Source organism: Eleginops maclovinus, chromosome 9 (assembly GCF_036324505.1).
Source record: "Eleginops maclovinus isolate JMC-PN-2008 ecotype Puerto Natales chromosome 9, JC_Emac_rtc_rv5, whole genome shotgun sequence".
NCBI classification, from domain to species: Eukaryota; Metazoa; Chordata; class Actinopteri; order Perciformes; family Eleginopidae; genus Eleginops; species Eleginops maclovinus.
Genome location: NC_086357.1, coordinates 17,746,948 through 17,764,892, shown reverse-complemented (window position 1 = coordinate 17,764,892; position 17,945 = coordinate 17,746,948). Strand labels below are relative to the sequence as shown.

Sequence of the window (17,945 nt, the reverse complement as noted above, 5' to 3'; positions counted from 1 at the left end):
ATTTCCTCTCTGTCTCTACTGTTTATTCTTCAGCAACTGCATGAAAATGCCCCGAAAAATACAAAATTGTATTATTTTGTTGTAACGTATACCTGCAATATAGCCTGCTAATATGCCCCCAAGCTTTCCTGCATCACTAAGCCCTAATTTTATGCTTATGGCAGTTTTTTTTTATTCGTTTTACCAAGAAAAATACATGTCAAGAGTTTTAGCTTTGTCAATCTGTCGAGGCGAGTTAGTGGGTGAGTATAGGATATGGTTCGTTAACTGTCTGACACTTAAAGCAGACCTTACTGAGTAATGCAGCCTCGACCCATGTGTGTGGGCGTGGGTCTATGGGTCCGTCAGTCTAGACTGAACTGCATGGCTGATGGGCTGACTCAGTGACACGCCTCAAAGCACAAAGCTTTCCTAGTTTCTGAGGGCCAAAAGTCTTGTGAACTAACAAGTTCATACCCAAATGTTTTATCCGCAGAAACGTATTCACTTGTGGTGCTCTTAAAACGTCTCTCAAAGACTTCTTGCAGGGTTAATCCTCATTTGTTAAAATGCATTGACACGCATGTTTTAGCTACTCTGATTAAAGGTGTCTGGAAGGATAATAAGCATTGTGTGCATTATGTATTATCAGGAATTGATAGTTTATAAACTAGATAGTTTTCTAAAACACATTTTGTCTGTCAGCAAGCATTCAACCGAGGGAAGCAAGATCAATATGGGGGGGGGGAATCTAATTGATCTGCTCTGTGTTGTCTTTTTCTATCTAATTATTAGATAGAAAAAGACAACACAATTAAATTTACTGTAAAAAAAAAGAACATTTAAAACGTCATTGTTGTATTTTTTTATGTCAGTTTATAGCCTGTCAGATTTAGTAAGATTGGAGCTGTGCATTATTAAATAATCCATATTTGCTCAAAAGATCTTAGCTCGTCTTAAGATCTTTGTGAAGTGAAAAATAATTAGCCTTGATGGCTGAAAATGATCCATAACGTTTATTCCTAATCTTAATTAATTTCAGTTAAAATAAATATGTTATCAACGTCAGTACCAACCTGTTAAAAATATGCATATTAAATTAGTGAGTAAAATGATATTGGTGTTGGGTGTTTAGGTCACATGATGGGATCCACACACCTGTTTCCAGCCTTGCGATGTTTTTCAGGAAAAAGGAATTTGTGTCTGTCCATGAAGCAACCTTACTCGATGCATTATGAAATCATCATCATTCCTCAGAGCTCCTGTTCCACCCTCATTCTCCATCCTGTTAAAAGGCAGCGGGTCAGATTGCCTCAGGCCCAAACTGTGGCCTGACCCTACAGGTCAGCCAGCTAATACCACAGGCTACTTGATCTAGCCAGCTTTCTCTTCCACCTCTCCATCTCTCAGGATCTCTTTCACTTTTTTCGCTGTCAAATTCTGTCCGACTGACCCCATCTCTCTGATAGAGGAAACAAAAAAACCCAATGAGAAACAGAGTTAATACCCCACCTTCACCTCACAACCTGTACTAAAGGAAAAGGGGGGAAGAGAGGAGGGAAAAGAGGGGTAGATACGAGGTAGGAGAAAGGATAAACACACTTAACAAAGGCAGAAATGTGCTCCCAGGGGCTGTTGGTTGTTAAGCTGTATTTGCCCTGACTCGCAGGCAGGCTCAGCATTGCTCAGGTTACAAACACAGGTCAGGTGTGGGCCTCAGTGAGAGCGTGAAAGCACTGTGTGTGTGTGTGTGTGTGTGTGTGTGTGTGTGTGTGTGTGTGTGTGTGTGTGTGTGTGTGTGTGTGTGTGTGTGTGTGTGTGTGTGTGTGTGTGTGTGTGTGTGTGTGTGTGTGTGTGTGTGTGTGTGTGTGTGTGTGTGTGTGTGTGTGTGTGTGTGTGTGTGTGTGTGTGTGTGTGTGTGTGTGTGTGTGTGTGTGTGTGTGTGTGTGTGTGTGTGTGTGTGTGTGTGTGTGTGTGTGTGTGTGTGTGTGTGTGTGTGTGTGTGTGTGTGTGTGTGTGTGTGTGTGTGTGTGTGTGTGTGTGTGTGTGTGTGTGTGTGTGTGTGTGTGTGTGTTTGCGTGCGTCAGCCAGCGTGTGCCAGACCAGCTGTATGGCACAGTGCCGTCTCTGGAGCAAAGCCCAGTCCTAATGTTCAAGCAAAGGAGTCCACTGGGATGTCTCCTGGCTGCTCTATTGCACTTCATAGAAATTGTTGTGTGTGTAGTGGAAAAAAGTACTGAGATATCTGATTTGAGAAAGTTCACAGTGTGTCTCCAGAATTACTACTTTGTTATGAAGTGTTGGATTTCATATTTGATAATGTGAGTTTTGAGACAACTTACTCTTAAAATAAATCATGACTGCACGGTGTTGCTTATGTAATACACAGCATTTGTCATTTCTAACGTTCAGATCCCCTTTAAATGAGCTGGTATTAAGACATAAGGCTCATGGTATTTAAAGCAATTTGGTACTTTCAGTATTTCATTTTTAATTCTCCCCTTATTATTTAATACTGGCCATATTTCTCAGTGATCTACATCCTTTGACTTTGGTTACAGTTTTTGAAAATGTGCTATGAAACTGCAGTAATACTTTCTTTCCTCCGCTCCACCTTCTCCTCTGACACTTTAATTGCCGCCCATGAAGGGTAAGAAGTGGTTCCCGGCTGTCACTCCACTCATGGTGGCTTTTTATATCCGTCATGTCAGCTTGATAAAGAGCGTGTGTACAGTGCACTGGCTGACACACACACACACACACACACACACACACACACACACACACACACACACACACACACACACACACACACACACACACTCACACACACACACACTATGGCTCTTATTGACACATTCGTTCATTGTAAAGTGGGCTCAGTAGTTTAGTCATGGGAAAGAGGTTAACAGAGACATTAGCAGAGTAAATACATAGTATATATTGTGTGTGTGTGTGTTTCTACATGTGCATGTACTTGTGTATGGTGTTGTACTTTTAATCTTTTGAGGGGAAATGTTTTTTTAAGCATGCAAGTGAGACATTTTTACCTATTTGTTAATTTGTTTCTGAAGGTTTCTATCTGTGATCAAATAAATCATGGCATTTTAAGATTAGGTTTGTGAACTGATTTCCATTTACCTGGCACTAGGTATTTTTTACAGAGCTAGAAACTGGCCAATCGAAGAGAACGAGAAGCACGAATATTTTTGTCCACTTAAAGATGTGTATGACAGTTTATTCAGAGAGAGGTTTGTGGATGGTTGTGACTGAGTAAGTGTTGTATTACTATTGAAACATCCTGGAAAGTACATTTCCTCCAGTATGCCAGAATGAAAGCATTTTACAATCCAATCCTTCAGTTTCACTCTTTGCTGGTTTCTGGAAGACCATATTTTAAACTAAGACCCAAACACCCTAATCAAATGTAGTGACCCTGATATATCAGAGATTGTAGAAAGGAAGGATTTTTAGCTTTTTGTTTTAGTGTTTAGGATTTAGGAGTAGTCAACAGAAGGTGGTCTCGAGAACACTGGTAAAGTGTGAAGTGTTTGCATGTTTGCACATGCAGTCACTTTCTCCCGGTTCTTTCACTTGTGTGGAAGCAGAAATCTATAAAGCTCTGGTTGCCTGGGCTTGCTCCCCGGAATGCCCTCTCAGCCTCACGCTCACTTCTCTCTCTTTCATCTACCCCCCTCCCCTCCTGCTCTGAGCAGCTTCCTCCACAGTGATTAGTGAGCGCTCAATGAGAAGTGCTCCTCTCTGACGGATGACGTATCCTCCTAAGGTGTTGTGTGCACATTTGCCTGCGTGGTCACAATATGTAAATTATTATTGTTACTCCCCAAAGCCAGGGACCCTCAAATCTGAGCAGCTATTTAATACCGTTGTACTTTTAATCAGCCATTTAGCCATATAGACTTTACTTAGCTTTTAACATTTCTGTTGGGTGTTATCATCCTATGTTTGTGTGTCTGTAGCTTGAAACACACACATCAGCATTTTTGAAAGCATACATTTCACCATCCAAAGCAATGTTTTTTTTCCTTTCCAGGGATCAAAATGCCACCTTGGTACTGATTGAGAGCCACAAGTGAACAAAGTGTGTATCATTGTAGCCTCTCCCTGAGTCAACTGGTCTGCACCCTGGACTGAGGGGGTGGATATGTGCAGGGAGATAGTGGGCATACTGTCTGCTCTTTGGCACATTGGGAGTTTTGCCCTTGCTGATCTCTTTTGACCTTTTATAAATTTGTATTACTTCCTGTAGTTGTTTTGTTTGTCCATTTGCACTTTTGTCTGTTGTTACTACTCCACATCACTCTCTAATGCTTGCACTTGCTTCTATATCTCATTTTTGTCTATTTGTCTTCTTACCTTTCTTGCTTTTTCTAGAACACTAAATCCCCTTCTTTTTGTCTCTGACTTAAATAGACACAAACAGTGCCGCTCTCTGTTAACCAGGGAGCCTTATTCTTGGTACAACTTTGGTTTGTTTTTTTCTCACGGTGGAGGAAATCTCCGGCTGAAGAGTTGCTGCCAAACGATCCCTTTCTCCCCGGGAGCATCAAGTACACAGACAGTAGATCCACAGTTGTCATAACACTATCATATTTGAAGCGGCGTTCTATCTAATCTTATCCGTTAATGTTCTGTGAAAGTGACTTCCGAAGTTCACAGGCATTTCTGTCACAAGGCACCCCACAACATCTGTAAATGTCTTTTGATAATTTCACACAGCATCCCATGACAGCTTTGCACTGCGTCAACTACTAATTGTATCTGGTTCACTACAGTAGGATGCTTAATATTTCTGGCTGCCCATGTTTTGGTACTGCACATATAGTCTCAATTAGGTTCTAATTTGATCATCCAGGGTGTTTTCCTTTAAAAACTGCATTCAATTTTGACCAATTAACCATTTAGCTTCAACATCTAGCTTTTGACCCTGTCTTGCTCCAGCTGTCTGCTTGTTTCTGTTTTCACACAAGTCATGCTGGCTCTTCTCTCCACCTTTGCGTAGTGCCTCACATTTCTGAGCATCTCTTATTTTTAACTTTGTCCCTCTCTCAACTCACGAGAAGGAATGACTGATGTTAAGCATGTGGCAGAAGAGTGAGACAAAGAAAAAAGAGTGACCCTTCGTTGTTTCACTCTTCTTTGTGTCCCTTTTAGCTCCCCTTTCTTAATGTATTTTGCACTTTTTTATATAATGTCAATTTTTCATTTAAACTGTTGAAACAAAAAACAACTGTTATCACCTCTGCTTGTCTTCCTCCTTCCTCACTCCATCAATGCTCCAACCAAGACACCTGGCCTCGTTTAAAAAAGTCCTGACCCTCGTCTCTTTCCACTTTCCCATCATCCATCTCTCCCACCTTAATCCCTCCCGTCTGTTTCGCTTCCTTTTGTCACTCCTGTACATCCGTCTTCCTGTCATGTCAGGAACAGGGACATGTCCACAGCTATCCAGTAGGCTTAGTGAAGTATTAAGGGTTTTTTTTGTATAGTAGTTACATTTGAGAAACCATAGTACAGTAATAAAACTGTGTTTGACACACACTGTGTTTGTACATCAGGGTCCCCAACTCCTTCAAACATCCAGCTAATGCCTAACATTAAAGCTGATAACACTTAGACAACATTACCAGTGGTCGCAGTCAGGTTTAGTTGGCTGAAATCCATCTGCAGCTGAATCCCCTCTTTACAAACTCAGGAGAGAGAGGTTTGTGTTTTTAGATGACAACCAAGCAACAGGCAATAATGGAAGTGATAAAGAAGTAAACTATAAAGAATAATGTGAAGCAATATTTCACTCTCCTCAGGGAGAGAGAGAAAGAAAAACCGAGTGTGGGAAAATAGAAAAGAGGAAAAGCTGTGTGCTTCTGTTCATCTTTCCAGCACAGTGTGGCCACCGGGGACCCATTCCCACTCATCCTCCTGTCACTCTCACACATGCACAGGTCTGACATCAGATGCTGCTTAAGATGAGGTAATAGTAAAACCTGCTTTCTGTGACAGGTGGGGGAAAAATGTAACTGTAGGTTGGAATATTTTTGTCATGACGATACTGCCCTAGGTGGTTAGTTTAACCCTCATTCTGATGTATAGTAGTCTCATTAACATATAGTATTTTAAATCTTGTTTATTGATTTCTGTGGCTAAGAATATACTCAGAGGACACATTTTACTTTTAATTACCTTTTTTTTCCATTAAATATATTTCCTGTATGCCTCTCAAAGCAAAATTGTCAAAGTCAAAGGTCTCTACTGAGGGAATGTTGAAACATTAAATGAATCAGAAATAAATAAGCCACTACAAGTAAAAAAGCAGAGCGTGTGTAGGTTATTACATTTTCTTTATGTTGGCATATTTGAGCTTTAAGATCACGAAAAAGAATTCATTCTCTGGTGTGAGCTTTATAAGATACCATAGCAATTTTTGAAGCGTGAGACCTACTTTGTGGCCTTTTACGAGTAAAACGCCTGTGGTCCGGTGATTCGAGCCTATGGGCCTGAACAGGCCTCTGCTAAAGGCTCAAAGGAGTTCCAGGTGCGTTTGCTGTCTCTTCAGCGTTATATGGTTGTGACGGTGTGTGGGGTCCAGGGCAGCTGGGAACATGTATTTACCTGAGGGCAGCAGAGGGAAGAGGAGAGCCAGCCTGTCTTATCTCTCTCTGTCGTCTCGTTTGATCGGCTGGTTTAGGGGTCAGTGCCATGTCAAGAAGGGACTGGGAGAAGGTGATTAAAATCGGATCCTTTTCATTAAGGCCCAGGTATCAACACTGGCTGGATGTGTGCGTGCCCTTCCTAACTTGAGTGTGTTTGTTTTGTTCTCTCTCGCTCGGTCAACACACCTGTGGTAGATTCAGCAAAGGGAAGTATGTCTGAGAGATTATGGAAGGATCTCAGTTTTAAACCAGACTTGTCAGACTCTCATCCCCAGGCCCATGTGACTACTTGAGATTGATTGCCACTTAGCCGCAGCACAGGGATCCATTTCACTGTTCAAAGTGAGTCTTGGAAAACTTCAGGCCCCTGAGTTACACCAAGAGTCAAAGGGGACTTACCATCCCAGACCTGTTCAATTTTATGAATGCGTACTGGAAGTATTTGCTGCTGTGTTGGGATGATGTTTCAGAGTGGATTCATCATTATTTACACTCACTGTTAGAGCTCCTTCCTTAAATTAAGGCAATCGTCTCCCAAATGAAGTCAGCACTATCTTTAGCTTTATTACCCCTGTACTAAAATCTTCGTCTGACCCTTCAAAGCCACAAGCAGTGCTTATCAATAACACCCGCGCCACGTAGCCTAATGGCAGTCGTCACCTGGCTCTTTCAAAGGATTCTTCTCTGCATTTTGCTGTTTTTTGTTTCGCTTGCCCTCTGACTGACCCCAGACTTTGACCTGTTCAGACCAACGCATGTCTCTCCCCAGGTCGGGCTGCTCACTCCAGGCATCTGTTTTCTAGATAAGAGCCGTGAGTGCGAGGGCTGATTCATTGCTCTGTCACTGACATGGCGTTTGGGCCGTCGACTTCCATGTCTCCCGTGGCCTAGTTTTATAGCATTGCAATCCAGATTTAGTGACAAATCAAGCAGCACGCTGAGGAAATAGGCTTTTCTGTTTGTTACATTAAGAGATTGGCTTTCAAAGGGGGAAACAGCAGAGCCTTAAAAAATGTTCAGTGTCCCCACCTACACTGTGATCCTGTAGTCATTAAATATACGAATGTTTGTTCCTGAATGATGACAGGTCCCAAGCCTTCAGCCTCGCTCTCTCAGGTGACCATGCTGGGAGGCGCTGCTCGTTTTTTAGTAGAAAACTTTGAGGTCGGCGTGCAAAAGTAGCCTCAACCTTGGGACCAGACTTCACCCGCTAAAACCTTTCTGTTGCCACTTTTTCATAACACCTATCCTTTCTCTACAGGAGAGTGGCTATCTCCCAAAGTAAGAGGATTAGTTTTCTTCTATCTCTCTTTCTTTCTTTCTTCCTCTCCTCTGTTCCCTCTCTCCTCTGTGCTGGCTACTCGTCCAGCAGGGCCACGCAGTTTCACAGTGTAATTACAGGTCAATTAAAGGCTTTGTGGCTCAGCCCTCCTTCTGCCAGTGCTTCGGCCGCAGCAAGCTTAGGAGACTCGACAGAGTGAGAGTGAATGAGATATCATTTCATGTGGAGATCAGCCGAGAGAAGGCCCTGAAAGAGGGAATTTGGGGGGGAAAGCTCCCCTCTCTTCCTCTCAATGGGCAAGAGTCCCTCCATCCTCGCCAACCCCAAATCACCCAGCATCTTAAAGAAGGGGCCTCTGGGATAGAGGCCAGAGGATTATGGGAATATTCATGACCAGATAAAGGGGTGAGCGGTTGAATGACTGTGTTTTGGGGCTCATCTCTTAGGTAAACAGGAGCCTAAATGGAGTTTTAGATTGCTACTCCCACTGCTCAGTGAGCAACAGGCAATGGTGACTCTGTCCACTGTTTTTTTGTTGCTTTTCCACAGGACAGAGAAAAGAAAGCCTTGTTGTGGCCTTTTCTTCCTCTGGCTGCTGTCTTTTGGTGACAAACAGATGGTGTGGGGGAAATAAATATCTGTTTCTCACAGTTTTCATCCAGAGAATATTGGCTTTTCTGAAAGACACCATTCACATTCACTGGCCCCCTGGGCTCCTGGAAGCCAGTGAGGGCTCATTTCAAAGTCATTAAGCATCCCGCTGTACGGGAAGGCTTTTTCTGTCCTAAGCTAGGTTTATCTTCTCTATTCAGAACATCCTGCTGAAACTCTGATGACACAGGTAGCCAGCGGCATGTTGAACTCAAGCTTAATTGCGTATCAGGAAATATGGCTGCGCTTCTTGTTAATACCTTTCTTACCAGAAACATAACATAACTTTTAAATGCAAGCTCAAAACGTGTTTCTTTTTGCCGCAGCTTTTAGTTCAAGTATTACACCGCACTGTAATTTCTATTAATGTCTTTTATATATTACCTTGTTTTATTATAATTGATTGTCTTTGCTTTTTAATGACTGTTTTTATAATATTACACTTTTGAAGTTACACTAAAATGTTGTAAAAATGGTAATCATAACTCCAGTATATTTTCATTCTGTTGGCCTTTCTTTGGCTTCTCCCTTCCAAAGAAATCATTGAAATGTACATGTTTTTTCCTGCAGTACTTCAGTCAACCTGATGGCTCAAGATGTTTAAAAGCTGTCATACATTGTGCAGTGTAATGCCTTCTGAGAGACATGAGTGACATTTGATTTTAGGGCATATACAATTAGTTTTTACCTTTCTTTACAATAGCTGCCAGCACAACTCAGATTGAATGGTTTGCTGAATAGAGTGATTTTCAGGTTCCCGCGGTACACTATCCCAGCCAATCTGGGGAATTTAAAATGGTATCTTTCTTATCAAAATCCCTCTGATCTAACTGCTGCTGCCCCAGGTGATTAAGCAGAGCTTGGTGTCTCTGCCCAAATGTTGGCAGGGTCCTTAATGTTTGACCCTGGTTAAGCGGTCTGCATGTGAAGTACTGCGGCTGCATAGAGCACCTTATCACCAGCCACATCTAAACCCACTCAGAAGCTTTGAAGCCTGAGACTGGGGATTTCCCGTGTTTTGATGATCTGACAGTCAGTACCCTCCTTTCCCCACACCAACCAAAAATCCACACCTGCCCCCGTACCACACAACTCTTTCTCTTCAGGTCGGACAGATGTTGGTAATCCTGCTCTGATTGGCTTGGATTGAGCTGTGTTGTTCTGTGGTCAGGGCACGCAGCCCACACGGCTGAACTCTGTCAGCTTCCTTTGAGCCGTGCCCTGCGGTGGGCTGAGTGTTGGAATGGCACACTGCAGGGTTATGTTTCATTCAACCCCACACCTGCTGCAGTGACTTGTCAGCATGCCCCTCGACAGGCCCCCTTAATGCCTCCATTAGGTGTTGTAATCTCCACCTGACGCCCTGCCATTTCGCCTGAGCGTGTTAACCGAGTATCAAAGGCGGGGGATTTTTTTTCTTGCCACCTGCCAGCGTTGAGTGTGTAGCAAGGTGAAAAGAGGTGGAGGTGGCTTGACTGCACAGCTCGAGCTGCTTTTGGAGACATTGGCATTTTTGTCTGCGTGTGTTTCAGAGCTTTTCTGGCAGTTCGGCCTACCTGTGAGAGGATATATCTGTGTGCCTGTGTCCAGCTCCACTAGTGTTTCAGGACGTGTGTGGGGGTGTGCCTGCATCCCTCCGAACAACCGTGTGCTTTTCATCCATCAGGAAAAGGATACCTCAGCAGCCGTGTTCCATCAAAAGAGGGCTGCACACAAGCCCCTCAGTACCATATTTAGTTTCACTCTCAAGCACGCTCACAGTTATCACCTTTGTGCCGACCTGAAATGGACACTTAGGACACTGTAGCGCTGAGGTCCAAACCACAATGATTTATCTCGCTGAAAACGGGCCAGTCTATTTTAAAGCTGTGTTTTCATTGGGCCTCCTCAATAACTAACAATAGGTCGCCTATGGATCTCGTGTGGCTGATTGATCAAGATAGAGAAGTGCTAGTTTGTTTTTCAGAGTCGGTGTTTGAGTTTGTGCTTGGGGGAGATCCAGACAGATTAGTGCGGGTGACGGGGAAGCTGCAGAGCCAGCCAGGCCTAGAGGTGCAGCTGGCACTGCAAGCCTTTTCTCTGTGTGGGCCCACAGACTTCCTCCAGCCACTGTTTAATCAGCGATTAAGACTGCTTTAGATGGCTCGCTCATCTCGTGTGATAGTACACGTTGGGTGGATGGACTGCTCGTCTTTGGTAGTCTCCGGACAATGGGAGTGAAGTCAAGAAAAGAAGTGAATGATTGTTTTTCCAGTAGATTCCCCCCTTTCATGTGAGATGTTGTTATGGTATCTCCCTGTGTCCATTAGCAATGTGCCCGTGAGGTACATACCATGAGGAGGGGAGGGTGAGCTTTGATGTGGTCTATGCTAACTTGGAAAGGGTACACAGGCCTTCATCATCAGATGTGTGAAGGTGGTCCGCCTTGAGGTTTGGCTGTCACTGTCAGAAGGGACCATCTGCTGTTTTGGTGAAAAGTGTGACGGAATTTCTGCCTGCAGTACAATAGCCTAGGGAAGGGAGTATTGTTTTGAGTTTAAAGAGCAGATGTATAACCTGCTGCCCACCTTGCTTTATTTAGTACTTTATTGAGTGACTTGCCTAAAGAAAAAAAAAATTGCTGATTGTTTGAAAGAAATGAGTTGATGCTTGATAAATCATTGGAAATGGTTAGACCTGCAACTATCAATCATACCAATTAACCATTAATCTGTCAATTGTTTTCCTTTTTATTAATAATTAGTACTTTGTAATCTTGAAAAATAGCTTACAGGATGTCAGACGTTGTTTTTGTGTCGATTCATTTTCTGTTTGTATCTGTCAGTTATAGTTGATGTGTATATAACTTCTTTTTCAGTTAATCAATCACTTTGTTTAGACTATTTAACATCAGATAATAGTACAAATGAACACTCCTTTTCCTTCTTTCACAAGTTAAGCTGGATTCCATTAACATTATACTCATTGTTAAAATGATAGCCAATTTATGTAGGATGCATTCATTCATTGACGTTGTTTCTATTCTCATAACCTTTTGTATTTGGTGTGTTTATTTATCCAGGGTTTGACTAACCATATACTTTGTGTGTTTTTCTGCAGAGAAAGTCCGTGAGATCCAGGAGAAACTTGAAGCCTTCATCGAAGCTCTTCACAAGGAAAAATAAGAGAACCAGGTATTTGTCTCGGGCTGTAGAGAAAAACGTACCTAAAAATAGATAAGTAATGATCAGTAATGAATTGAACAATGGTAAAGTAATAGTAAATATTAAAGGTATTTTTATAAAGATCCTAAATCAACACTGTCATTGGTAAAATGGTGACTGTATTTTTTGTGTCAATCTGATCTATTTTTCCACCTCTCTTTTTCTCTTGCAGAACTATTCAAAGTTCTGGATTTGATCACAGCAGATAAATGCACTGAATGAAGACAACTAAATGTGTAAATGACCGTCATCACCCGCCGAGCCTGACCACACCACTCACCTGATTTTAATTCCCCATCTTTGGCGTGCTGTTCCCCTTTGATGCTGATTGAAAGATGGACCTGAACTAAAGGAAACCGTTTTCGAGCTTTCACCTTGATTTTCCATTTTCTTGATCTCTTGCAAACTGTCCTGGGTGAAAAGGGGGGGGGGGCTCTGCACAGGAGCCCCAAACAGAGTCAGATCAGGAGGAAAGTGAGAAGCATGCACAGTGTTATCAGACATCAGACCTCTCATTTTCAATAAATGAGGATTGTGTACGTGTTAATCTCCCCAGTTTTCTTTAGCTGAACGTGTCTGTGTTCATGTCTTCACTGATCTATCTTCAAAGAAACACCAGTGATGCACAAGATCCCTTCCTGGTACAAAAGAATTCGCCTATTTAGCATTTACAAGTATTGTTTAGTTGCACTGATCCATAGCACTTAATTTATCCCTCCAAGCTGCAGCTATGCTCCACATTTATGCTCCATCTCTCCCCTCAATGAGACGGTGTTAAGTTTCAGCACATATTCTCAAAATAAAATAAAAGTCATTATTGGTTAAATATTTAGTTTCCCTTCCGCCAAAACTCTCCATTGTAACACCACAACAACAAACAGGATACTACCAACTCTACAGGTGTTGGAAACAATATAATGTGTAGATATGTTTCTTATTATTTTGAATTGATGGGGTTTATTTGACATTACTATGTATATATGTCTGCCAAATACACACAATCCTCCCTTCATGCCACCTTTTATTTCTGTCCTTGTCGCAGTGTGTGTGTGGTGTTTCCATCATTGTACATTAACATTCTTCCTATGTTGCAACTGTCAGCTCATACTTCATTTTCCAAAACAAGGAAATTAGTAAACACTCGTAAAGGATTAAAGTATAATCCACCATTCAATAGTGGATGCTTCCAGTTAGTTAACTTAGGTGCTGCAGACATCAATACTAAAAAGAGTCATTGCATCATTGGTTAAAGATGTCATACAAAATAAATTCTGATCCAGTTTAGAGGTACATTCAATTGGACTTTCAGAAGCTATGGCATTATCTGTCAGTTTTTACGTCCGAACGTTTGACCTGGGCTTTACTCTTTCCACTATATCATCATTAGTCAGTCGAGTTACGCAGGGGAAGTTTGGGTGTCTCAATGGTTTCCAATCTCCACCAGGTTTGATTTCCTTTGTTTATATTCAGAGCAGTTATGCCTATGATCATGTACACAGTGCAGGTGCACTTGTATTTATCCACTTATTCTCTCCTGACTGTGACTGAATGGTCATTAGGATCTTATTCCCATAGCTGCTTCATGGATAAGCTCAAACACCTCAAAACCAAGGGAAATAATTGTCTCCATTTGTAAATGAACTGGAATTGTACTCAACGTTAGGACAAGGAAATTATCTAACCTGCTGTTGGGTAATTATAAACTGAAAGTAAATGCTCATTTATTCTTCCAGTCATTGTCCAGGGCCAGAAGTATCTGCTTCTTTCTCACCTGAAACCCCTTTTCTCCCATGTTCCTCCATCATTAGGTCTATCCTGACTCTTTCCATCTCCCACCTTGGCATCCACTCACTCCTCCTAGCTTGAAAACGTATCTGAAGTTTGATTGAAAAAAGGGTGAGGGACTGTGTTAACCCTATCCACTCATTCATGTGTATATGGGTATATATATTATATAATAGGCCATGCATTCTGTACAGGAAAAGCTAATGGAGAGTCTTGGAGCTACTATCATGTACAGCACGTGTATGCGGAGTGAGCAACTTGTGTAACAGAAACAGTGAGTTGGTTCAAAAAAAAAGTTTTATGTTGTAGAAAGTAATGTTTGCATGGTGTACCCCATCAGATGTGCTTTATTTATTAAATTTGTGTTTAAAAATAAAGTTGACATAAATAAAAATGAGCTTTTTCATGTTCCATCAGTGTTGGATGTATTTGCACATTTGAAGTTGCTCTCAGTTTAATTTTGTCCACTCACCTTTACCCTCTGAGAACACTCAAATAAAATGTTGACATGAAGATCACTAAACAATTTCATTAAGTTTATTTATTAGTTCTTTTCAAGCTTCTATCCACGGTAGTGATCTTTATTGACCTTACGAATCATTGTTTCCAGCTCAGTAAAAAAATATTGTATCGGTATGCTAACCGTTGCTAATTGGCACTAAATAAAGAGCTCAAGCTGATGGGATGTATTTAGTAATTGGTTATCAAATTTGGACATCATAATCTTTGCTAATCCCTTAATGTTACTTGTGTTCTCCCTGGCCTCCTGTCATGTTGCTGAAGTATCCCCCAGGCAAAGCAGGTTGAGTATCCCTGTGTAGAATAACGATTAAGAGATCTTCAAATATTGCAGATCATCCTTTGGGAATGATGGATTTCTGTGCAAAGTAAAGGCAATGGATTCAATAAATGTTTAGTTAAATGAATACAAAAGTTAAAGGGCTATCACCTTTGCAGCATCCTTTGAGAGTTGTGTTGTGCTCTGCTCCTTCAGCTGGATGCAGTGACCTGTGTGCTCATGTGATGAGGCCTCTGCCCGAGGTCTGGGAAAACCCTCAGAGTATTTGACTCTGCAGGCAGTTATCTCCAGCCCAAGCAGGCTGAAGACACGTCGCAGCCCGAGGCAGCAGCGATGGAGAGGCAGCTGAGGGCCTGACTGATTAATAAGTCAGAGTCCAGAGGTCCTACACTCCTAGGCATCCTCTCTTCTTTCACAAGAGCCTGGTTGTTACTACATCTCCACATTGCTCCAAGCAAAGCACAGTGGGGAGGGGTGGTTATAGAGGCCTCAACCTTACTACCATCACCTGAGGCTTTACACATGGAGATAACTGCCTCACGTCAACTTTCTCTGCGGCTATTATATCCCCTGGTTTCTCAAAAATAAGGGAAGGGGAGTGAAAAAAGACCTAATGACTCTGTAGCAGCCGTCAAAAGAAAGGGGGAAAAGTCAACCTCCAGCAGAAGGCCTTTGTGCTATCAGATAGCCACGTTCTGGGAGGAGGGAGGCCGGCCAGGACACACTATACACCATTAGCATCTGCAAAGGCCATCACGTTGACTAATAGCCAGCGCCACAACGGCACAGTGGTTCAGTTTGTGTTTTCCCTCAATCCCCATTATGTCGGTGACACAAAAGCTGCCAGGCCAGACTTTTCAAATGTGCCACAGCAGCGGACGTGCACAAAGCTTCATTTCTAGTCTTTCTTGAGAAAAAGAAAGGGTCGATCTTGTTGCTTCGTTTTTTTAATCCCCCACCTCATCACACAGACACATTCTGGGTCTTTTGGCAGGGGGTGTGGCTGGTCGGTATATGATGAAAACGTTGAATAAGTGTTAGAAAGGGGCAATAAATTGTGGGATGGGCGTTTTTCGGCGGTAGCAGCAGTGTTAGCATTTGTTTGCCTTCTTGTTGGCGACACTGCCTTTGTTCTCATCTTTCTGTCTCCTCTGTTATCGAGCTGTTTGCTGAGGCTGTGGGAGAGGCCGAGATTATGGCAACCATATTAATGTTCGTGTTCATTAGCTGACGGCGACACATTGGCTGGTTGTCACTGCAGAGGAGCTTTAAAGCATCTCCAGGTGGGCAATTATCACAGTTTAAAGTGCACTTTAAAGATCAGTTAATAAATCACAAAGTAATAACAATGTAATTTTTAAAAAATGGGTTAATATATATACCTCTAAATTGGTGAAAGCACACCTATGTGCAACATTGCAGAAAATCTGAATCTGCCAAAATAATCATTTTTCAATCAATATCTCCCCCCTGTTACATTGAATTTATGAAGAATATTTTGATTTTCTAATGTTGTTGCAAAAAATGCAGAAACCCAGAAAAGCCTTGATGGATTGAAGTGAATTTAGTTTTCTTTTTCAAAATTTGATTGTATGCTAACTAAATGCATTTTCACTGAAACCCTGTTATTTTAAACGGTTCTGATTAAACAGTGTCTTCCTTTTTAAGTGTTTACCTTTGCATACCTTTTCTATTTCATCAAACACACTTAAGCTGAGAAGCTCGTTTACGGAGCTTTGAAGACTTTTGTCCTGCTTTGCTTTCTAATTATTATTTTGCATGCCGTGGCAGTAAACACACTCCTTGTTGTTGAAACGACCACTGAAGGACCATGATGCATTGGGCTGTTTTTATTTATGACAGTTAAAGAAAGGGCACTTGATCCCAGAGTGGACCAGTTTCACGGACCTTAACAAATATTGACATTACAGGAATGATATTCTTTAAGGAGACACTAAAACACATAAAAGACACTTATTTGGCCTCTGAGAGTCACTTATCAGCCCTTCAGTCAACCAGTACAGAAACAGTGGATGTAAATCTAACACTGTGCGCCCTGGGAGACAAACTGCCAGCGTTGAGTCATTGCTGATGAATCTTATCAGAAGCTTGTTGGAGCAACAGGCTTCCTTCTCCGTTTCATCCAACAAAACCTTCTACTGTCCCCGGGGCCCGCTGCTTTCTGCCCTGTAGAGAATAGAGTCACAATTGGCCTTTGTGTTCATTATGTTAGAGGCATCTTCCCATTGCACTGTGGGGTCCATTCCAACGCTGAATTAGGCCCATGGGGATTTTAGCCAAGTCACAGAGGTCACTGACCTTTCTTGTCACAGTCCCAACACACACACACACACACACACACACACACACACACACACACACACACACACACACACACACACACCCCTCTTCTTATTCTGTGTGAGCTATAAATTATGGCAGTACTTAGTGCTTCAATTTCAGGAATTGAAGGAGGCTCGACCGTGTGAATCCTGTGGTGGTCCTGTATCTGTTTGTGTGTGTGTGTGTGTGTGTGTGTGTGTGTGTGTGTGTGTGTGTGTGTGTGTGTGTGTGTGTGTGTGTGTGTGTGTGTGTGTGTGTGTGTGTGTGTGTGTGTGTGTGTGTGTGTGTGTGTGTGTGTGTGTGTGTGTGTGTGTGTTTCCACAGGGGTGGCCCACTGCATGTTCTCACCATTCAAGTGACGTTCACCCTGAAGGAATCCAGAATATGACCTCACCGTCTCACGGCACGGGACGTCATAAATGAATCATCCCATTGTAAAAAGAAAACAGGCCCCATTAATAAATCCCTGATGGTGGATCTAGATATTCTTACTAATCCCACATGGTTCAGGGTGTCTGCTCACACATGGGGTCGCCCCCAACACAACAGAAATCACAAGAGCTTGACTTTCATCATACTGCTTGTTAAAATAGCACATTAAAGGATTTGCCTTATATCAGAATCACTGTTTGTATAATTGTGAAGCTGTAAAAACGTATTTCTCCCAAATACCAAACTAGACTACTAAATGTATCCCTACATATATCGTTTTTACACACGAGGAAAGGCCACTGACTACAGATTATAACTACAACATTTTAATGTCAAAACAGACAATATTTTAGCCTTTTGACAATATTTGGTCCGCTTGTCAGTAAAATAGTGTCGTTCTGGGCTATATATAATATATTTGGTCCTATTATATGGCTTTTCTTTTTTTTTAACCAACTCTCCTTCAAGACTTTTATACCAAAAAGAAGAGCCTTTTCCCTCCCTCTCCCCTTATTTTCCCTCACAACAGCTCAGTTAAACATGTGGTAGCATACAGAGTTTAGCACAAAGAAAAATAAAAGCACAAAACAACAAAAGCTGGTTCACTCTGACTTGGTTTAACAGTTAAATGTCGTCAGAAACACGGCCACTTAAATGTTTTGTAAACCTGCAAGAACAGTGTAGCCTGCTAAAAGAATTGAGCCCTTGTGCGCACACTATCACGAGGACTGTAACACTCAGAGCAACTCAATATGAGGCATTCCGGCCTCCCCAAGATGACGGGTAAAGTGTGACTTGAG

General features: G+C 42.1%; 1 protein-coding gene across 6 annotated transcripts in view; it reads left to right on the top strand.

The window, feature by feature from the left end:
* The window catches only part of opa1 (OPA1 mitochondrial dynamin like GTPase), a 35,823-nt gene extending 21,721 nt beyond the window's left edge, over window positions 1-14,102 (top strand). For all 6 annotated transcript variants that reach the window (XM_063891537.1, XM_063891535.1, XM_063891533.1 and 3 more), the window contains 2 exons: window positions 11,683-11,756; window positions 11,959-14,102. In XM_063891537.1, coding sequence (XP_063747607.1) covers window positions 11,683-11,747 — 65 coding nt within the window. In that variant the 3' untranslated portion in view covers window positions 11,748-11,756; window positions 11,959-14,102. The remainder of the gene's footprint in view (window positions 1-11,682; window positions 11,757-11,958) is intronic.
* The last annotated feature ends 3,843 nt before the right edge of the window (window positions 14,103-17,945 follow it).